General features: G+C 42.6%; 2 protein-coding genes across 4 annotated transcripts; one reads left to right on the top strand and one right to left on the bottom strand.

Annotated features, from left to right (window-relative positions):
- The first annotated feature begins 333 nt into the window (after nucleotides 1-333).
- Nucleotides 334-17,449, top strand: LOC311011953 (epidermal growth factor receptor substrate 15-like 1). 3 transcript variants are annotated; one of them, XM_084007188.1, is made up of 24 exons: nucleotides 334-426; nucleotides 1,013-1,054; nucleotides 1,169-1,258; nucleotides 1,348-1,395; nucleotides 1,476-1,571; nucleotides 1,813-1,878; nucleotides 1,960-2,085; nucleotides 2,195-2,254; nucleotides 2,362-2,628; nucleotides 3,853-4,010; nucleotides 4,317-4,482; nucleotides 4,702-4,764; nucleotides 6,349-6,434; nucleotides 6,880-6,952; nucleotides 7,218-7,379; nucleotides 7,565-7,762; nucleotides 8,474-8,638; nucleotides 8,960-9,068; nucleotides 9,375-9,514; nucleotides 9,636-9,687; nucleotides 10,997-11,082; nucleotides 11,330-11,393; nucleotides 13,447-13,463; nucleotides 13,928-17,449. In XM_084007188.1, exons 1-24 carry the CDS (start codon nucleotides 400-402, stop codon nucleotides 14,072-14,074), a joined length of 2,508 nt encoding a protein of 835 aa, XP_083863314.1. In that variant the 5' UTR covers nucleotides 334-399; the 3' UTR covers nucleotides 14,075-17,449. The 3 variants fall into 3 exon arrangements, with proteins under 3 accessions (XP_083863314.1, XP_083863315.1, XP_083863316.1); XM_084007189.1 differs by lacking the exon at nucleotides 4,702-4,764; XM_084007190.1 differs by lacking the exon at nucleotides 13,447-13,463.
- On the bottom strand, nucleotides 16,815-19,349 carry klf2b (Kruppel like factor 2b). Its single transcript, XM_084007191.1, has 3 exons — nucleotides 18,980-19,349; nucleotides 17,788-18,697; nucleotides 16,815-17,673 (listed from the first exon to the last, which is right to left on the bottom strand). The coding sequence occupies exons 1-3, from the start codon at nucleotides 19,049-19,051 to the stop codon at nucleotides 17,498-17,500; spliced, it is 1,158 nt and encodes a 385-aa protein (XP_083863317.1). The 5' UTR covers nucleotides 19,052-19,349; the 3' UTR covers nucleotides 16,815-17,497.
- Nucleotides 19,350-22,501: the final 3,152 nt, after the last annotated feature.

Here is a 22,501-nt window from a genome sequence, read left to right as displayed (position 1 = left end):
AGCAAATTGAAAAATAGTAAGAACTCCTTTGTTTGAATTTATGATTATTTTTCTCATCGCATGTTATTTTTTGCTCTCATGTATGTCTACTGATCAAGAACTGATCTTATATTTATACATTTCTAGATGATTTGATAAATAATATAACGTGTATATGAATATGTATCCTCAGCGAGGTATCGTGTGTTCTTTAATGTTTTTTCAATAAAAATAAACCAACAAACATAAAAAATATGACTTTGGAGGCAGGGCATTGTGGGATGGGGGTGACACCAGGCCAGTAGCGCTGGTGCAGTGACCGAGACGGTCCACCCACCGGAACCAGGCCCCATCCGAGCTGTCGCCGCTCGTGCACGCCCAGTTAAGGGGCGTTTGCGCACTCCCGAGGCACCAGGAAATATGGCGGCGCTCATGACTTTAAGTCAGGTAACAACTCTCAATAGCTTAATAAAACTGTCAATTTCCAATGTTGGTCATTGTAAAGTGGCAGTGACAGCTGTGCTGTGGTCTTACCACGTTACGGCTTTATAAGCGGCAGTGAATATTGTCTAGCGAAACCGTATTAGCAACCCTTCGATGTTAACTAACGTTAGCCTTCAGTGATCACGATTAACGTTAGCTAGGTTAAGTAAGGATGGCACCGTTTCTGTACTTCTGAATGAAATCGGCAAGCTAACGTTAAAGTTGTCATTGTAAGGAAAGTCGTAACGTTACTATTGCAAGTAAAGTAGTAACGTTTGTGCCGAGGATGATGACTACTGATGACAATAAATGCGTGGCTAACTAGTGGCTAAAGCTGAACAAAAACAAACCTGTATCTGGTTAGCTAGCGTTGGCTATCAAAGCTGTGTTCATCTATTTTTACCTCTTACGGACAAAATGAATTATGTAGCTACAGTCTGCAAACGTAGCCATATTTTTAAAGCTTTCTGACAATGTTAATTGATGTGAGTGCTAGCTGATACTGTCATTTTACATCGTCGTTGGGTTTCTCTCTTGTCTGCCTCTCCAGTTATCAAGTGGAAACCCAGCCTATGAGAGCTATTACAGACAGGTAAGGTCAGGGTGTGATTTCCACTCCAGAGTTTCTATTCTTCATTCAGCTGAATATGATCCGTCATCGATTTCTGCGGCACTCACTTAGTGTTCTGTTTGTGGTTCTTTGTAGCTGGATCCAGGAAACACAGGCAGAATATCGGCTGGAGATGCAGCTCAGTTCCTTAAGAAGTCAGGGCTGTCAGACAGTACATTGGGCAAGGTGGGTCACAAAAACGCCTTCATATACACATAAAATCACATTCATATATTTGATAAATAGCTTCTAAACTGTTTTTTTTTTTTTTTTAGATATGGGATTTGGCAGATTCAGAAAGAAAAGGCTACTTGGATAAACGGGTAACATTTGAATTTCTCTGTAAATTTGATTATTTCTGCGTAAAACACCGGATTTGACTAGCTTTCTTCCTCTTTCCTAGGGTTTCTTCATTGCTGTGAGGCTTGTGGCCTCAGCACAGGGTGGAAATGACATCAGTCTTAACAACCTCAACCAAAACTTAGCTCCACCCAAATTTGTAAGTGATTAAATGATTACTGATGCATTATCTATTAAATGGGTGGAGAAAATACTGGGTGGAGACAGGCTACTTCTGTTGCTCATGTGAGAAATGAATGGACATTGAATATCTCAGAAAGTGATATTGTAAGGGGAGTATTCCATCACTAACTGTATTTAATATAGGTTACTATTTCCCTACTCTGCTTGTTCCAATCTTAATCTCACTTATCCCCTCAATGATGTTTTATTTCCCCCAGAAAGACACGAATAGCCCATTATTAAGTGTTTCAACGACAGGACCAGACTCACAGTGGGCAGTTAGGGTGAGTTGATACCACTTGAAAAGTGCATTTTTGAGAGGATGAAACTTGTCATCTAAACTTCTTTTTCTTTTTTTTTCCCAGCCTGATGAAAAAGGAAAGTTTGAGGGCATTTTTGAGAGTCTGTGCCCAGTAAATGGCCTCCTCTCTGGGGATAAAGTCAGGCCAGTTTTGATAAACTCCAAACTACCTCTGGATGCTTTAGGAAAGGTGAGATCCCACAACACAACAGTATTTCAGTCTTCCCTGACACGGCAATGTTAACAGTTCAAAGCAACTAAAGCTTGCTCATTTTTGCATTTACATAATTCTTCTGTAGATTTGGGACCTAAGTGATGTGGACAAAGATGGACACTTGGACAAGGATGAATTCAGTGTGGTGAGTGGATACCTAAGTTTTACCATCCCTAGGGAGTAATAGGGGGGAGCGAGTACTTTTTCAAAATGTTTTGATATTAATTAATTATCTGTTTTTCTATTTTCTAGGCCATGCATCTTGTGTATCGTGCCATGGAGAACGAGCCTGTCCCAGCTGCCTTACCCACTTCCCTCATCCCCCCTTCCAAAAAGAAGAAGTCTGCAGGCGGGCTGCCAGGTGCTGTGCCTGTGCTGCCTGCTCTGTCCGGGTTTATGGCTGGTTCGGCTCCTCTCCAAGAGTCCCTGCGTAGCACTCCTCCTCTGGGCAACCCTACTCTCTTCAGCACCAGTACCGTCAACCTCTCTCCAAAACACTCCTTTAAATCCAGCTCACCGGTATGTCACCTCTCTTGCATTTCTCTTGAAGTGCTGATGAGGGTGTAGTGATCTGATCACTGCAGTGATAAGTCTGTGGAGGACTAAGTGCTCTTTCCAAGGGATGGGTATTATGGTTAAAATTGATATCACAATATGAATAGGAATACAAAATCACACATCAAATTATCAAGCAAAAAACCTGTGCAATGATATATACAACATAACTACGATTTACTTTTCTTTATTACACCAAACAACTTTTCGTTCATGCAAAACCAACATTTTTAAAGCCTTTGATTACAATATACTTTGAAAGATTCATTCATACAGCAGCATTTTGTGAAATTATAAGATGACAGGATGATATTTCCACATGCGTAATTGTACTGAAAGTTGATGAACATTAATGACTAAGTGCCCAGCCATGCATTCTCCATCAAAAATATACTTCCCTTTAGTAAAAAAAAAAAGTTTCCTCCCTCATGAATGAAACAGGACTTGCTGGATGTTATGCGTGCTTACAGTAGGAATTTCCCACGGCAGTCTCACTGAATAAGTTGCATGTTTGTGAAGTCATGTAGTCCAGGCCAGGGAAATCTCCGGGTGTACTATGATATGTTACTTTCTGAGGTGTCCTTGCTTCTCTCTAACTAAGTCTCACAGGGGCAGAGCCTAAAAAGCAGTATTCCATCTATTGATTCTTTTCTGTTGCCAATGGGTGGACTTGTTTTGCCACATTGTTTTGAGCATTATGCACAGGGCAATGTGTTCCTCTCTACCTTGTTATGGCTGCAGGGATTTTTTCAATTGTGTCTTTTGGAGGAACAGGTTTCCTTGAAAGGGAAGAGAGGCGAGACTCTGTCCACACTTGCACCATGATCACCTGACTGACTGTCATGCCACTTGACACGGGGATCCCATTCCTGTTTTGCCACTTTACATTCTGGTTCTTTTCACCTTGCCAGTTGAATTAACATTTCCTCAGATTTTTATTTTCTGTTTAACTTACTCGAGGCACAAAACCAAAATTGTGTTCATACCAGATTTCTTAGAATTTTCTTAACATTTGTACTGTGTACTTATGTATCACTTGCATTGACTATCAGTACAGTACATTTTTACTTTTAACCAGTAAAATACATAAATACCTGTTATTTAAATAATAAAAAAAAGCCTGAGGTTTTAGCAGATGTTTTCTCCCCATGTAAAATCACATAAATGCTGTCCTATGGTTCATTCCAGCCAGTAGTGAACTGGGTGGTACCGGTGGCCGACAGGGAGCGATATGATGAGCTCTTCAAGACAACAGACAGCGACAATGACGGCCTTGTTAATGGAACTGAAGTCATAGAGATCTTCATGCAGTCCAGCCTCTCCCAGACTATGTTGGCGCAGATATGGTGAGATCACAGCTCAGATAACATCATATTTTTTTTGCAGGGGTTTTCCTCATAACTTTCACAAGACACTTAACATCCATACCTATGTCCTAGCTAGTCCACCCAGTTTCGCCTCTATAGCTCCACCTACTGGATATTTCGAATCATTACATTTTCTCCAGAAGATAGGTGCAATATCAGAAGGGAAACATGATACAAGTGTGTTATACCAAGGTGGTGGGAATTAGCAATTAGAAACATGTGTCCTTTCATCAGTATATATAAAGTATATTATGTTTTGAGTGAAGTCCGTCCTCCTCTCCGCAGGGGACTCGCTGACACTAAACAGACGGGCAAACTGACCCGGGAGCAATTCTCTCTGGCCATGTACCTGATCCAGCAGAAGGTCACTAAAGGTGTAGACCCTCCCTCCACTCTAACCCAAGACATGATTCCCCCATCAGAAAGGACTGCAGCTTCAGCAGCAGGCTCTGTGAGTCCGCACTGCTTCATCTTTCAATTGCCCTATTTGTTGAAATTGTCTTCCAATGCCACTTTTTCTAGCATCGGTCCTTCCAAGAGTTCATGTCTTTGCTGCTACTTTATTCCTTTTAAATGTGGGTTTTCTGCTTTCTGGATTTTCGGGCTTAACTTACAAAACTGTTTTTTATGCTTCTGCTTTTTTGGCGCTCTCTCCTATCTTGTCTAACAGAGCTATGCAGGGCTTACGTCAGCTGTGAGACCTGAACTCGCGGCAGTAGCTCATATGCGCAGAGTGAGTAGTTAAACTTTGTATCACAAGGTGGCGCTTTTGTTCTGTCATATTCTCTGTCTCAGTCTGAAGCACCAGGTGCAAACTGCAACATGTTCCTTCTATTTTCATAATAGTATTAGAGGATCACAGAGTTGTTTAGACCTTGTTTACTCTTTGCAACATATCTGTCATATCTTGGATCATGTCAAAATTTCAACACTGCCACCAGCTGCAGTTTCATCACCAATGGCATGTCACAGCAACCACGTCAACTAATGTCCAGCTGAAGTATAGTTACTTAATAATGTTGTAAAACTTTCTATATATTTTTGTCATAGTTATATTCAATGGACACATGAGCAAACATTTTGGATGAACTGCCTCAGGTGTGTCGGGTCAAGGACTACTACTAAGTAACATCACATCATATCAAACAAACTTTGTGTTTATTATCAACAGACTGATGTCATAAGTGGAGTCGAATTGATTAGGCAAGGACTTTCAAAGAAATTTCAAATTACAAATCCATACTCATTGTTTGTATGACTTGTAGCTGTTTTACACATTACACAAGTATGCACTTCCCTTTTTGAGTATGATCATGCAACTGCGGAAAAGAGTTATAGGCAAAAGCTTGAAGTGTAGCATATGTCTGCGTTTCGTAAAAGGAGAGGATTTTGGGACGCTGATTTGTGAAAAGGCTGATGTTGAACACCAATACATATTAGGCCTGTTCGATTAATCAAGTTTAAATCGTAATCGCGATTATGTAGTTAGGACGATGTTAAAAACGTGAAAAACGTAAAATCTATTTTTTTTAGTGAAGTTAAACTTCTGCACTTTATTCATTCATTTTTGTTTAATGGACACACCTTAAGATACATGTGAAAGTGAGGGGTTTCCTCTTAATCCCAAAGGGGTTGTTTTTTTTTGTATACAAGAGGTCTACAAGTAGATAACATGGAGCAAAGCCAGATGGCAAAAGTTCATTAATTGTTCTTTATATTAATCCCTTGAGGGATTTTTTGTTTAATAAGAGCAAGGTTTGCACTCAAATCCCAATGGGGAAATTATTTGCAAAATGTTCAATAAAAAACAGCATATTTGAAATAATTGCTCTGCCTTTTGTCATTTCACAAAATAATCGAAAATCGGATTATGAGAGCAGAAAATCTGGATTTTATTTTTCGGCAAAATCGAACAGCCCTAATACATATATTAGCCAGATTCCACCATAGCCTTTTGTATTCTCTTGTCTGTGTGCACATCTCCTCATTCATGTATTGTCTGGAGCTCTTGTCCCCTTCCTAGCTGTGTGAGGCGTTTGTATTTCCTTCCTGTGTCTTTTGTTTTGTTGGACGTATCGGCAGGGAGCTCCTCTCCCCCCTGTGATCCATTCATGACCCCTCGGCTCTCTTTCTCCCTCGTTTTTGTCCCATTTCCCAATCTGAACATCCCCCCTCTTGTCATTCCCCTTTCTTTGTCCTACCTGCCGTTGTCACTCTTGTCATCTTTTTTTCTCACCTTCTGTCACCCTCACTTCAAACCATCTTTACCAACTCTCCTTCTCTCTCCCCTCTTGTCCGTCTCTGTGCCTCTCCTCAGGACAGCACGAGCTCCACGGGGTCAGCCGAGCTGACGGGCATCAAAGAGCTGGATGACCTCAGCCAGGAAATAGCTCAGCTGCAGAGGTGAGCCGCTGAGTTGCAGGACGATAGCTTTGTTTCACTTCCTCTGAGAAAAAGGAGGGTCTGTTGCGGTGAAGTAATGTTCAGGTTCAAAGCTTAATCATCACAGTATGACACCAAGTCAGCTAGGGATATGATCTGTCCATTTAGGAAGCATGCATGCTCAAGTACAGTAAGCACATCAGGACAATTTATAACGTGCCAAATGAAGTGACCATTAAGTGGAGTATAGCTGTCATGTGATTTACTCGTGGTTTTGCCACTCATCACCTTGGCAACAATGTCAGTGATGAATGGTAAAAAGAAACAAAGCTTATTTTCAAAATAATTCAACTTATTTTCAGTCTTGTCTTTCTAAGCTTGATGCTTTGCCAACATAAGCTGTGTCGGGAAGTAATAACACTGTTTGGTACTTAACTTGATCCTAATCCATGTTGTTTTCCTACAGAGATAAATTCATTCTGGAGCAAGAGATCAGGGAAAAGGAGGAAACGATCAGACAACAGAATAGCGAAGTTCAGGTAAGGTTGAGCCAAAATAATTCAAGTCATCTAAAGGCTAAAATGGTGACTAAAAGTCCATCTTAGTGCGTGTGTATAACCCTGTGAACAAGGCCAACTTATGAATACATATGGACATGTGTTGGCTGTTGTGTGAGCTACTCAAAAATATGGCCAAGTTAATCACCATGATGTATATATATGATGCTGGTTTGAGAGCTGATGAAGATGATACTGCACTATATCATGCAAAGAACTGTGTATGTGTGTGTGTGTCCCTCCCCAGGACATGCAGAATGGATTGGACAGGGAGAGCAGCAGCCTGCAGGACCTGGAATCACAGAAGCAGGATGCCCAGGAACGCCTGGAGGAGATGGACCAGCAGCGCTCCAAGCTGGAGGGAATGCTCAACGACGTCAAGCAGAAGTGCCAGGAAGAGTCCCAGATGGTTTGAGGCTTGACTTATTAAAGTGACATGCATATATTGTATAAAAATATTGAAATCTGTCCTAAGAAACAAACAAGCTAACTCTGATATAAATGCATACCTTAAATGTGCAGCTATTAAATTGTTAGACAACGGATGAGGCTAAAAATACGCTACTAAGTCGCCGTCTTGCTTTCCCCGTCCAGATCTCGTCTCTGCAGAGCCAGATTCACTCTCAGGAGGCCGACGTCCGGAGCCAGGAGGACGAACTGAGTCGCACTAAGGTGGACCTGGGCCGGCTGCAGGATGAGGAGGCCATGCTTGAGCAGAGCCTGCTCTCTGGTCGTGTCCAGCTGGACAGCATCACCAAGTCGCTCAAAACCACTCAGGAAGAGATCAACCAGGTCAGTGCAGACGGAGTAACTCCAGGTTCCATAAGGAAGTTCTCTGTAAACACGGTATTGTCTGGCATGAAGGCTGGTTGTGAAACTTTAGGGTTTTTTGAGTTGAATTAACAAATTAAGGTCTAGATATCCAATCACGGTGCTGGCCTCCCTGTGGGGGCAGAGAGGTTTCTTTATTTATGTACTATCTCTGGAATTTAAACATGTTTTCTGTTGCCGGGGATTTTTTAAGAACACAGATATCTCCCTTTTGGAAACATTAGTTTTACTTTTACTTCCATGACCTTTGTGCTAAAGTGTTATCCTGCTCTAAGGCACACATATTTAAGTCACACTGAAGTGAAACCATTGTATCATAGTGGTTGAGGCATATTGTTTTGATCAACTTAACCACTAACCACCACTTACATGATTTGCTACGAATCAGGTGCATTCCACAGTCTGCTGGAGACTTGACTCTTGAGGAGCCTGTTTTCTCTGTTGGCAACAGTAAATCCACGACAGGTTGGATTGCAAAATAAATAACTATGCAGGATATCGTGTGTGAATTCTACTTTTTGCTTTGGAAATACTTTTTAATTTGAAAACGGGGCTTGCTTTGATAGTGGCAGATATTTTTCTGCTAGCTCTGATGCCTAAAAACAGTAAAGAAAGTCCAAATGTTATGTTGTATGAACTCAGATATGTTTTAACACTGTTGTGTGTTTTAAGGCTCGCAGTAAGCTGTCGCTGATTCAGGATAGCCAAAATGAAGTGACCAAGACCATTGAGCAGTACAACGGCGCTTTGAGCGACATCAACGGAGGAAACGTCAGCAACCTGCCAGACTTACGCGAAGGGTTTGCTGAGAAGGAGAACGGAGGTTTCAGAAGTGCGGTGAGAAGCTCATGAATGTGTCATATTTTTCACCACAACAAGCCCGGTATTCAGATACTTTATTCGCCTCCTAACGAGGAGCACTTTTTCTTATCACCAACTCCTAATGTGCTTATTTCATGTCGGAGGAATGCAAAGCTTATTTTTGTAGTTTTGTAGTCCCAAAACTTTTTAGTTGCTGTATTTCTTCTTTCTCCACTGTGTTCTGCTGTAATGAAGTGACAATGATATTTTATTGGTGAATTATACAGTATGCAAGTGCATAGTGAAGACTATTGATGCATGTATTAATTATACTTTTTTGCTGGATTCATTTGTCAGGGTGATGCTTTCAAGTCAAAGTTAGCCATGTTCAACAACCGCAGCACGAAGGAGGCTCCAGCAGACCCCTTCCAGACAGAGGACCCCTTCAAGTCCGACCCTTTTCAAGGTCTGAATACTTGTCGTATCTCTTCTGTATTTTCTTCTGAATTTCTGTCGAGGTCTAGGGCTCTTCATCCGCAAGTTGTCCCTATGAATAATCATTTCAACTTAACACCTGAATTGTACTCACATTACGGATGCCAATTTGTTTTAAATGGAAATGTATGTTCCGGTCCGTTTGATATTCATGGTGTGGAAAGCATCAAAGAAAGCTATGATTATTTCTTCTTTTGAGGCTGAATATGATTGAAGCCCATAGCCGGGGATGCTAGTTGCTCTCTTCTTACTGTTTTTGTTTTTTTCCTTTTTCTAGATCCATTTGGAGGGGATCCTTTCACGGAAAGCGACCCATTCAAAGACACTTCATCTGAAGATTTCTTTAAGAAAACAGACAAGTCAAACCTGTTTGGATCCTCGGACCCCTTCGGCAGAAAACCCACACCACCAGCAAAGGTATTGAACACCACCTTATATGTTACCACTCAAGTGATGTTTGTTGATCATAGTTCTTTTGTATGCTGACATTTATGTCTGCTTACTGTACTTATGTTCTGTGCTTGTTTATTTTTCTCAGCCAAGTGCCCTCAGCGGCGGTGATCCTTTTACATCAAACAGCCCAAAACCAGGTATGTTGCTGATCTCAAGCGTGGGTTATCTGGGTCTTCTGAGTTGTAAATGTAAAGATTACACTGAGATGGTGTTTGTTGATGCCAAAACATGTCGTCGTTTCTGGACCTCTCTATTGTAGTGCAAACTTTGCTTTCTAAAATTAAAACAGGTTGAGCACGATGCAATGCTTTTTACTTGTGTCATTTTGAAACTGACGTATTTCCATGTATCTCATCAAAGTTTCTTCAGACAGGAAGGTGAATGCCCTGCAGTAGACCATACCGTACGCCAGCTTTTTGTCACGCAGTCATCTCTGTACTATAGGCGAGCACTATTTCCTTGCAGATTTCCCAGAACGTGACTCTATTAACTGTCTCTGAACGCACAACAAAAAAAAGGTTGTGAAACAAGTCTCAAAGGCTCATTCTTTGCCATTCTGGGTGACGTGTTGGATTTAGATTTTATTTTGGGGGCATCAAGGGCAAACAATTTTTACTCACTGTGGCTTCAATTTTTCCTGTGGTTTAGGGCTATTTTTAGACAAGTACCTACGTATTTAACTACTGGCCAACTAAAAATACTCCCCCCTACCCTGGAAAAACAGGAGGCTTGAAGGAGCCAAACATAACAGAAACTCTGTGACTGCTGGTCCTGCTCTACTAGAACACACTGCCACTCCTTTAACCAGTTCTCTACTGCCTCTGCTCTGCCTTTATATCTGCTGCGATTGAACCGCTTTGCCTCATTCAGTGCGGAAGTTGTTTTAAGTTAGTGGCTACCTTTGGTCGATGCTCTGCCGTGCTACACACCTTCAGGAGGACACAGAGGGCGACTGTAGGCCCGAGTCCAGTTACTGTGCGTAAAAGAAAAACACTGCGTACTTCACATGAATGGGGTCTCTTGTGGTTGCGCACTCACAACAAACATATTGTATTACGATGTTTTGTTTTTTCACTGTAACCATCTGCAGTTTGCTGTTTTTTTTTCATTACGCCGCATACCACTGAGCTTCAAAACAACCCGTGCACAGTTCTGGTTAACAGTACGCCAACTGACGCCTTTAATTAGCTGATCAGATGCATACGTCAGGTTCAAACCTGTGTTTTCCAGTTGTTGTTTTTTTGCTAAAATGTCACGGAAAATGAAACGGTGGTGCCACATTTCCCCTGTCTGGAAATAGCATGTAGCCCCTTTTCAGAATAAGCAGGATGCAGAGATGATTTTTTTGAATGTGTGGTTTGAAGGCTGAACTTCATTATATTTTCTGGCTCTTTCCATAAACGCTTTCAAATGTTCCAAATGCATTTCAATGCACTCTTGTCACAGATGGGTTCGGGGCAGTGGACCCCTTCGGAAGCAACTCTTTCGGAAGCAAGGGGGGAGGATTTGCTGACTTTAGTCAGATGTCAAAGGTAAGCTTTGGAGCGTCTTGGAGTTATGAATCAGTTCCACCATAAAGCATAGAGTCCTTTCCACTGTAGAAAGCGGTGTTGTGAATTTACTCTCATCGTGAGTGATTTCTCATGTGTTCTGCTAATTTATCACATCTACTGTTGGCATGAGGCCAGAGGCTTTAGATTTTGGCTGACATTTCTGTTGCCGTCATCATTTTCATAGTTGAAGGTTTTCGTTTTTGTCTTTTCCCTTGTGTGTGAACAGAAGTCAGAAAATCCCGTCCTCCCATCAAAGAAAAATGTGCCTAACCGGCCTGCACCTCCCTATGGTAAGCCCCGATTTTGTGTGTTACTTGAGCCTGACTGTGTTTGCAGCTTAATTTGTCGTATTCAGTATGCAATGTAGTTTTATTATGGGTTAAAAGCAGAGGTCAAATTTCATTCAGTCATGTATGTGACGATTAAAATAATGTTTAATTTTAATGAGTACTTTCAGTACTTTTTCACCTTCAAATGGTTGCAATTTGTCACAGAACAGGCAGCAACCTTTTTGCAGTGCACATTGTGATTGAATGTTGTTTACTACAAAGCCAGTTTTATGCCCTGATGGTATGTGAAGAAAAAAAAAACAACTTCCCTGTTGAGCTGTGAGGGTGCAGAGAAAGCAGTTTCTTCTTTTGAAGTTGTAAACAGGAAAGGTGTTGGTAGGTATGATATTACTATGAGTGATGTGCTCTTGTTCGTGTTATTCAGATAACAGAAATATCCTGTATTGAGTTAAACTTGTGAATCGCTTGATGTGATTGGGAAATACTTTTTAAAATGCATTAAACCCCATGTTTTATCTTGTTTTTCTTTTATTTGTACATAAAGTCCCACACTAGCAACATGGCCATGCCCAGCTCGTGCCCTTCCGCTGTGACCTTGCACTTATCCCTTTTAGCAGAAGCCACACAGCGTGAGAAAGTTGGTGTTCCCCTTCGCTTTACCACACAGAAGGGTAGAGATGAGCTGCCACGGTTAGCCAGCGAGCTAGTCTCATATCGGACTAGAAATGATCTCAGTGATGGGGAAGTGAAAAGCCCACATGTAGTTTGGTTATTTAAAGCTAGATTTACTAATGTTGATCGTTATTAGGTAGTGGAGCTTTTATTTTCCAGAAGTGTTCAGTATGCAGATGCAGCCAATGTGGCACCGGTACACAATGTTCAAGAGATGGATAATCGTCGCCGCATTATAATACTGTCATTAAATGAAACGTGTTCAAAGCGTGTTCAAAGCTTACAGTAGACAAGGGTGTGTCCCTCTTTTGCAATTATGTGTTCCAAAAAAGCGACACGGTGTTTGTTAGGCTTCAATGCATCAGTGAGCCGTACTCAAAAATGTGGTTAACACCTTTTTTTAAACCAATCTCTCTCTCCACTGGGTGACTACTGTGCATTAGGAGCTTAGAGATCTTGGCTTCCTGTGTAAGATTTAGCAAGACAATATTACGCACTAGTCTTTAATGTGTGATCTTATTTTCCCATGGGGGTTACCTGATGTGAAGGCGCTTAATTGGTTGTCTTACGAGAAAAGTTTGAGTAATGCCTCGAAAGACTGTCCTCTGGGTTTCGCAGGCTCTGTAAGCGTAGCATACGTACCGTTTTCTGATTGGTCAAGCATCTTTATCTACATTAGCAGGTCTCATGATCTCACCCGTCATGATTGAAGAGGCTCAAAGGTTCCAGCTCTCTGTCAACGGCCCTCATTCTGTTAACTTTGCCTCACGCTGACGTAAGCAAGCGTTTGCAGGACCTCCGTGCTTACTGGCTGTTGACGAACAACTGTCGGAACATCTGAGAGCGTTTTTAAGGGCTTGATGTGGAAGGAAATTAAATGTTTGCATGACTGACTTGGACAGTCCTTGTACTTATGTCTATCAAGTCAACAGTTGCCTCCGTCCGCCTGGTAAAAGGGCTTTTGCATGCTCGCTGTCCTCTCTGTCTTCAGCCTTTGGCACAAAGTCAAGATTTATACAGTTTTAGTCAGCAAGTCGGTGGACTTGCCTGGTCAGGTAGCACTTGAGGAACATTTTTTAAGTCTTGGAGTACAAGCTAAAGGCTTATTTGCTGTCAGAGCATGATATGCCTTGAAGCAGAGCACAACAGAGTAAATCTGCCTCTTTGTCCTCCTCCTTCCGCTTCTTCGCCACCTTGTATAGAAGGCTGAGCGTGGAGAAAAGATGCATGGCGGGTTTTTGTGTCGGGTTTGTATCATTTGACTTTGACAATAATTGATTTTATCCCTCCATCCAGCATGACAGTTGTGAAAGGGATTTGTGTTCAGGGGTCTTATTTTTTTATATCCAGCTCTGTATTGTAATTCTTGTTTTTCTGCCAGGATCTGAATGCGTCAAGGTAAGACCATACGAGGGTGTGGTGGTCAATCTTTTGCATGTGAAAAACCTGTCAGCGCTGCTTAATCGGAGTGATTCATTAGCACAGTTCAATATGTACCCCTAGTTGATCCAAGCACTGAATGTTTAAGGGACCTGTGTGACCAGTAATTGATGGCACTAGTATGTCACTGTGTATTGTGGAGTACGCTTTTAGTGTTGCTTTCTTGACCGTCCAAATGAAGCCTAAATGTCCGTATTGTTGCCTTTGTTTTTCCTGTACCGCTGAAAAGCAAAATCATTTTGGCCATGTTTGACCTACCTTTTGACCTTCTGCTTAATTAGAACCATTTGGTTTCAAATTTGCATCCACTGTTCGTTTTTTGTGTGTTTTTTTTACACATCTTGCTTTCGCTCTGTGACTTTGCTCCGTGTGCTGACATTCTGCATTTTTGTCCACCATCTAATGTTACTCCTCTGCTCTAGTTTGGAAGTGAGGGCCAGCAGCTGGAGTGGGTCAAGCAGGAGAGCGAGCGTGCGGAGCAGGAGAGGCTGAGGAGGCTGCGGCTCCAGGAGCAGCAGGACTTGGAGCTGGCCATCGCTCTCAGCAGGGCCGACATGCCCAGCGCCTGACCAGCCGCGCCCCACCACATCATCATCCCTCCAGCCTCGCAGTCCTCCGTCCACAGGCTCACAACAACAGCACCGACACTGGCCCCCGCCGTGACTAGCAGCCCCCTTTTTTATTTAATTTCTTTTTTTTTTTACCAATTTGAGAGAACAGTGTTTCACTGGACTCGCGTCAAACGACTCCACGTTTAGCAACCGGTTCCGGTTCATTGCTCCCAAACTACATGGCAACTGCAATCAAGAACAATGTGGAGCCACTTGATTTAAACCCAGCTTCATCCTGCAAGAGCATAGCCATTTAAAACGCAACCCGAACCAGCAGGACACTCCACTCCACAACAGCCTACATCTAGCTCCATGTCTTGTTATGGCTAATCACCATGCCTTAACTGAAAGCCTTTCTGTTACAAGAAAAAAAACAAACCTTTTAAGAATATTTTACTGTTTTATTTATATTGAAAAGCAATGAATCTATGGTATGTGAAGTATTTGTAAAATGCACTGTATAAACCGATTTTAGTAACCTTTAATCACTCAGAAAAAAAACAACTTGTGTTGAAAGTCAAACCGGCTCCATAACTACTCTGGTGGCTAATGACGAGTTTGTCCGTTTGCAAATGTTTGTGTTTTTTAATGACACTTCATCTACTGTAAATATTGTTGGATGATGGTTTTATGTACAATCTCTGGAACAGCACATCTTTATAACCAGCCTGGCGTCAAGGACTGGACTGCTTTGTCATCGCCCAGACATGCTTAAGCTTTTGTAAGGTGGTTATTGCCGTTTACGCCTGCATACGGAATATTTTTGGCCTTAGAGTACAAGGATTGTCTAAATTTTTTGAATATGCTCAAACACTCAACTGGGTTCTACATGTCTACAAGTAGAAGTAAGACGTTTGTGAATCTGTCACGAGCATTTAAGTCCTAACATAGCTTTGGTTAAATATGAGTTAGCCCTATGTCATCTTGCATCCACAATAATTATGATGCTAACGATAATCATTGAGGTCTTCCTGTCTTATGAACAAATCCACCGGATGTCAAAAGTGTGTGCCTGGCAGATGGTTTGTCATTGGTTGCCCAAACAACTTGCACTCCCATACAACTAAAAGCCTCCATGAAATGGAAACGAGTGTAAACCCAACGTTGGTTCTACCGGTGCCGTTACGTTTAGGTTTTTACTTCTTCACACTACCACTGATGCAAAGTGACATCTGCTTCCAATTTTGTGATTTTTCTCTCAAACCCTCAAATCAACAAAAAAACTTTTTTTTCATTTATGTCTTATGATCCAGTTGGAGGACATCCGTTTAAATGGCTTTAAAATATTGCATCCGCGTAATTATAGTACTCTAATCAGGTTTATTCGGCACATAATGCACTGTATATTCCAAAACTGGACATGTACAGAGTGAATAGCGCCTTATTTATCAACATATCAACATTTTAACTTGTAATATTGCACAGTATGTATTCCATTATTAAAAAAAAAATGTCTGTGAAGTTGGAATGACTTTTAATTGAATAAAAGTGATTTTTTTTTTTAACGTTCCGGAAGGTAAGTCTCAGCTTTTTATGTAGGTATTTAAACAACTGCAGGCATTTGCCAGGTATGAATCAAAGTAGGTCATGAACATTGTGTACAACAAATGTCTCCGTGATAAACATGTTGCATTCTGAGCAGTAGATGGCCTCGAGGAACAGTCGCTCAGCATTGCACAGACATGATGTGTTATGAAGGAAGTCAACTATTCTTAGTCATTAATCTGGTGCTTTGATAAAAAAATAAATCAGCGAAGAATTACTCTAACATGAATTCCAGATGTATTGTTGATATCTTTTGTTGGTATTGGGGAAGGGAAATGAGAGTGATACATTTGCATCTCCCACTTCAGATATTTTTCACCTTGTGTTACTTCCTCTTTTCAAAAAAAAAAAAAAGATGTAATCCAGTTAAGTGTTGATCAACACATTTAAGTCACACGGTGTGCCTTTTATTGGGTGAAGTGATGATACAAGACTGGATGACACCAGCTTTGATGAAGGGTGTGGTTCCTGTTATTTTTAATGCTTTAAAATGGTCATACAGTCAAAGAAGAGTATGGCGTCAATCCCCAACCGCATTTCTGGAGGAATAATGTTTAATATTGATCTACTTTTTTTCAAAATGACATCAAGCTTTGATGCATATCGATGCAGCCTTTGATGCGGCGAAAGCAAACGCCCCCTTACACCACGCAGACATGATATGCACGGACTCGGATACTTTGAAACTGTAGTGCAGAGAGACTCTGTGTAATTGTAGTATTAAGGCCCTTTGATGCACTGCTATAATTTCTACCCATCAGAAAAGAGAGTCTAAGGGCTCCCTGATGAGGGTTTGCTGTGCCCCTCTGTCCAGACGGCTCCTAGTTCACTCTGTAATTATGGAAATGGAGTGTTTGTATTTATAGGCTCAGCCCACAAGCGGCTGCCCTTCTGTGTCTTGCAGCTGCAAAACATCACAGTGGAAATCAAGTGCCTGTGTTTTAAAATTAAAGTGGGTATACAATGGCAACATGTAGAACCAATGTAGTGCAACCAATGTGACGGTGTGCAGGCCCGCTGCACCTACATAAACTGGTCGTAAGCACAGTATGGAACCTGTTGTTGAGGCAGTGGATGTGGCTCATTAAAGGTAAATGTGTGAACAAGATGTATCCGCAGTGACTGCCTGAGAAGTAAAGAGCTGTCCAGTGGAAAAGGTTCAATTTCATTGTTTAATATTTACAATAAATATACATTTGACAGTATAAAAACCATGTACATATTTATATAAATTTAAGTGAAAAATAATGCACAGGACGTCAAGCCCTGATAGTGAACAGAGGGGCTGGATCCAGGAGTTTCACACAAAGAGAAGACAACATCAACTCCAAATAGGAAGAGAGAAAAAAAAAGAAAAAGCAATAAAGCAGTTCAGGCCATTCAGACATTGAGGCAGTTTAAATAAAACATTGTCTCTGCACACGTTAGGCAACTATGTGCATTTCACCCCTGTCGATAAAAAAAAAAAACACTTGTACAATTTCTTGGCCCTGTCGTTCTGTCACTAAGAGTTTTACAGTAGCACAGTCATAGAAAGGCACTTTTGTGTCAAACACAGCGTTCCAGTTCTGTCAAAGAAGAGTAGTATATATACAGGGCCAGCCCCTTCTTGGTCTGCCTGCTCTAAAGCAAACAAAGCTTTTCTAAAGCTTTTATTGAACCAAAGTAGTACCAGCTACGTTATTAGAAAATAATACCACTAAAACTTTGCAATCCAATATTATATATAAAAAAGACTTTGGTCATGTGGACAACAACTTAAATTAAAAAAAAAATACATCAGAAGAATCACAACAACAAAAAAAGAACACAACCCAAGTCCTCATGTGGGCTCCTTCACATGTGTCTCTTCATGTGAAGTGCTAGGTGGTCAGACCTGGAGAAGGCGCGTTCACACAGGTGGCACTGGAACGGCCTGTGTCCGGTGTGTTTGCGGAAGTGACGTGTCAGCTCGTCGGAGCGGGCGAATTTCCATCCACAGCCTTCCCAGCTGCAGTGGTACGGCTTCTCACCTGCGTGGACAAAAGACATTTGGGATGGTTAATGTGTGCCAAGAGTGACGCAGGGGAGTTTGTGCGTAATTGCGCACGGATGTGGTCTCGGTGACCGTCGGGACTCAAACTTACCGGTGTGAGTTCGGAGATGCGCCTTCAGGTGAGAGCTCTTGGTGTAGGTCTTTCCGCAGCCGGCGTAGCTGCAGGTGTGCGTCGCCGTGCGCTTCCGCGGCCACGTGCGCCTCCCTCTCTTGGGTTTGGACTCCAGCAGGTCGAGGGGAGAGGAGGGCGGCGTGAGCATCACCCTCTGCGCGCCCGGCTGCAGGCTCATCCCTTCGTCGTACATGCCGAAGGCGGCGTGCGGAGCGTGGTAGGGCATCTGCATCTGGGGAGCCTGGGGGTGGTGGTGCGGGAAAGCCGCCCCTGTGTGATACTTCTGCGAAAAGTTCATGGGTTGGCACAGCTGCGCCTGGCAGTCCGACGCCCCCTGGTCGTTGGGGCTGAGAGGAGGGGTCATGTTGCTGGCTGCCCGCGGGGAGATGGCCACCCGGGGCTGCTCGAAGGGCATCATGCACGACACGTTGCCCTCTTGCTTGATTTTGCTGCAGCTTTGAGGCACCATGCCCAAAACGGGGCCGTAGCCATCCATGGTGGGCTCGACTTTGATGTCCTGGCGGGGAAAATGAGCCGCCGCGTTGACGTAAAATCTCCCCTGAACGCAGGGATTGCGCGTAATGCCATAGCCGTTGGTTCCTTCGGAGCGGAGCAGCTCCGTCATGAGGCTGGCGCCGTACGGGGGCGGCGGGGAGCGCTGATCGTCCGCTTGGTAGGATGGCACCGAGTGTCCAGACGTGTACATGCCGTGGTCGGCCACAAAATCTGCTGCGCCGTCGGAGCCAGTCGTGTTGGCGAGAATAAAATCCAGATCCAAGTAATTACTCAGATCCTCGTCGTCCCTTTTGCTGTGATTGTCCAAGTTGTGTACCATCTCGATCATGGAACAGCTGGTGGAGACCAGCTTGTCCGTCTCTCCTTTCCATCTCTGAAAGAATACATAGATGTTATTAGATATGATGTTTCGGGAAATTAAAAAATGTGAGACTGCAGGTGATATGCAACTAACTGGACAAGTAATGCAGCCTGAAACTGAGTTTTTTCTCTTCATTATAAAAGGAAATACGTTGTGTTTTCTTGTTTTCCCAAAAGAGATATTTTAGTTCCAACGAGATATTAAACCATTCTAATCGAAACAGACTCGATACAAATAATCCAAATGAAAAACATCCGCAGAAGTTTAAACAACACAAGATCGTTTTATACTTACATTTTCCCAAGTTTTTTCTCTTTGGTTTGAGAATGTCGAAAATGACGGCAGCATCACTCCGGATAAGGCCATCGTTTTGGTGAAATAATAATAACTATCTCTTGTCAAAAGTCGTGTTTCGTTGAGCGGCAGCCGCACCAGAGTCTGTGCGCCTTTTCCCCTCACTGTCGCTCTCCGCTGCTGCGCTCCGAAGACATGAACGATTTAAAAGTGGAAGGAGGTCCTCCAAAGCTTATAACTCTCCGGCCCGGGCGCCCCTAGCCAATTGTGAGAGCTCAGGAAACAACGTAAAGTTCGGTAAATTTAGCTCTTTATAAAGCGGCTCCTGCAGGCAGCGGGGCTCAGTGCGCTGTATGACAGGCAAGGCAGCGCAGTGGAGCCTATAAAGTGCGGGACCTCCCCCCGCAGGCTGACGCAAACGCTCCGCGGACCGGCCCCCTGAGCCGGAGTTGGAAAAAAAAAAAAAAAAGAAAGACAAAGTTCCAGGCCAAATTACAAACACACGAGCAATATAGCAACAACCATAGATACTTACGTAATATGCTGAAAAGAACAAGCCTAATGACAGAAACTGCTGGAGGCCAAGCCGCACCGACAACTTCATATTAAAGACCGTCGGTACTTCAGTCAATCATCACGACAACACACGAGATATTATAGGACAGTAATAAAAACATATATAATGAGATTCAGAGTCGTGGGTTAAGACGTTCAAAGAATAGAAAACAGAACTACGATATGTTTTTGTAATAAAAGGCAGGCGGTGTAGATCTTGGCACGGACATGTAATAGCACTTGAAACGCAACACAGAAATGGATGCAGCCTATCCGACAATATGTTTCTGTTAAATCTTCCATGTGACTGCATTAATTTAAAAGCCTCAACATATATCTATTTTCTGACCAAAAAAAAAAAAAACTCCCCAAATCAACTATCTTTAAAAAAAAAACTTAAAACTATTTTCTCTAAAAGTTTATTATAAATAATGCAATGTGCTGTATATATACTATAAATAAAAAAAACTCGACCCTGTGTGGCTGCCTCCACCTGTTTGGCGCGTCTCGCTCTCGGCTCATTATCATTAATGGAAGGAGTTTTTTTTGTTCTCTCACAGCAGGCTTGTCCAAACAGGCGCCAGGCTCGTCTCAAACGGTTTTCACGGCCTTTTAACGCTCCAGCCGCTCGTGATGTAAACACGATTTAAAAGGTAACGTCCCGTTGTTTTATCCATTCAGGTGCAAATGCGGGACGAAGGGGGGTCAAATTGATATCGCAATCCTGGGCCTGCTCTGCTGCAGTTTCTGCTGAGAGTCTGGCTCCGGAGGTCATTAGGCCAACTGTAACCCTGCGCTCTCATTTGCATCAATACTTAACTGGCCTGGATGTAAAAAAAAAACCATTGTTTTATATAAAATCACTATATTAAATCTCACAATCATCAGCAGAGGAAGACGTATTCAGGTGCTTTGCCTCAATAAAATAGCAAAACCACAGTGAAAAAATACTCAAATGCAAGTACTTCACTTCTATTAAAGTAAGCGGTATCACCTAAATGTCACAAGTATATTATATATTATTATTAATGGATTACTGTTGGTGGTGCAGTCACCTGTAAGCAGCTGTTAATCTTCACTACATTATTGTTGGGATAGTTTTCACCTGCCTAACAAGTAGAAGTGAAAAGTATAAAGTGGTATGAAGTGAAAGTTCTCAAGTAATGTGCAAGTACCTCAAAATTGTACTTGAGTCCAGTATTGGACGACGACTTAATAACTTTCCACCACTATACAGTATGTAACTAGGGGAGGGAAACACTGAGGATCTGAGCAAACACAGGGCGACTGAGCTCAGATCCACATGACGGACGCATCACCTCTCGTCGTGCTGTCATGTCCACCATCACCAGTAAAGCCTGTCAGTGCAGCTGTGAGCTTTCCACATCCTGATCCCTGGTCTGTGCTTGTGTGTTCGGTGGAAAGTGCGTCACGCGGCAGGCGTCCAGTAAGGCCGGAGAGGAAGCGGCTGGCCTGATAACTGAACCCCTGACCGCTGACTCTGACCTCGGCTCCGTGCGGCAGCCCTCCTCTGCTCCGCTACCAGCGAGAGTGCTCTCACTTCCCCTTTTACTCAGTTCCCTCCAACGCTTTGTAATGCTCCAATTTTTTATATCTAAGAATGTCATCCACTGTGGGCCTCTAGGTAGTCATATCTCTCAGTCTGCTTACAAAAAACAGTTCTGTTCTGTTTTACATCATTTTTGTGTTGGAGGTTCTCACCTGTTGAATATCAGCTGATTGTGCTTTAGTGTTTTCAACCATGGCAATCTGGAATATCCCATCTGTGCTATTTGATTATGAACTCTTCATGACCTGTCTGATTAAGGATTAATTTTAAGCTTTTGTCCAAAGCAACTTGCCTTTTAGTTTGGGCTTCAGCGCTTCGCCTTATGGAATAGTTTGACATGTTTGGGTAACGCACTTGTTTGCTTTCTCCGTGAGAAGATCAATACCATTCTGTTTAACAAAATGTCAAACTATTCCTTGAACGACACTTTGACACATGGACCGGAGGAATTTAAGCATCAACACTTTCTACAAACTGAGCCGCAGCTGCTGCTGCTTTCGTGTTTTGGACTTTCTCTTGTTTGTATTGTGGACTCAGAAAAAAAAGGGTGAAAACCTGAATTTGGAAATCCCCACATGAATGCACCTTATCAGATATTTTTTCTATTAGATAACTTTCACGTGAAAATATTACAGACCAAACCTTACTGGTCCTCATGCAAACTCCCACCACAAAGAAGGCTTGTCATATGTTAAATCAAGCTTGTTTATCCATTATTTGCACACGCACAGTTAAATGTCATGATGCTGCCAGACTAGGTTACCAGGATGTCTGTGACAGAACTGTGTAAAGACATTATAAGACAACTCTGCATCTGGTGGATTCCGATGTCAGGTGTGAACTGAAAAATGTGCAGTTCAGTAGACTGAATCCACAATTTCTGCACAATCTGTTCTGTAACACGCGGCGAAAGGGTGAGAAAGGCACAAGAGAAAGCTGCAGTTGGCAAGTCTGGTGTTTCCCTGGAAGGAGTGCTCGCGAATCCGCATGACGTTTTTAGGGACAGGTTTGTATTTCATTCTGATCCGTCACTTCCTGTGGAGAAGTGTACGTACCCGAGGAGAGAATTCCATTTGGAGCAAATTGGGGCGAGGGCCTCACATACGCTGGGTGAGACACTCTTTTTGACGGCAGCAAATCGCATAAAAAAAGCGTTTCCCAGTGGAGGGTTCGGTTAAAGAGATCTGTAAGAGGTTCATAAAGAAGTGGGGCCTAATTGTTCCCTGTAGGGGAATTCTTCTTTTGCTTACCCTCTTCACAGAGAGGTCAGAGGTCAAATATAGGAGCTTGCAGGGATTCAGCGTCCTCCCCAGATTCTTGACCCGGTGTCGTTTAGTCAAAACACCCTCTCCCAACCTGCAGCCCCCATGTGGGTGCCGCTTTCCCCACAGAAGAGG

Source organism: Eutrigla gurnardus, assembly GCF_963514095.1.
Source record: "Eutrigla gurnardus genome assembly, chromosome: 4".
NCBI classification, from domain to species: domain Eukaryota; kingdom Metazoa; phylum Chordata; class Actinopteri; order Perciformes; family Triglidae; genus Eutrigla; species Eutrigla gurnardus.
This window is presented reverse-complemented; position numbering and strand designations above follow the sequence as displayed.

Bases quoted from the DNA above. Each gene is read 5' to 3' on its own strand.
- LOC311011953 (XM_084007188.1), top strand. From the start codon at position 400: ATGGCGGCGCTCATGACTTTAAGTCAG. The intron at 1,572-1,812 runs GTAAGTGATTAA...TATTTCCCCCAG, and splicing joins ACTTAGCTCCACCCAAATTT to AAAGACACGAATAGCCCATT. The intron at 2,629-3,852 runs GTATGTCACCTC...GGTTCATTCCAG, and splicing joins CCTTTAAATCCAGCTCACCG to CCAGTAGTGAACTGGGTGGT.
- klf2b (XM_084007191.1), bottom strand. From the start codon at position 19,051: ATGGCCTTATCCGGAGTGATGCTGCCGTCATTTTCGACATTCTCAAAC. The intron at 18,698-18,979 runs GTAAGTATAAAA...GTATTCTTTCAG, and splicing joins GAGAAAAAACTTGGGAAAAT to AGATGGAAAGGAGAGACGGA. The intron at 17,674-17,787 runs GTAAGTTTGAGT...TTGTCCACGCAG, and splicing joins GCATCTCCGAACTCACACCG to GTGAGAAGCCGTACCACTGC.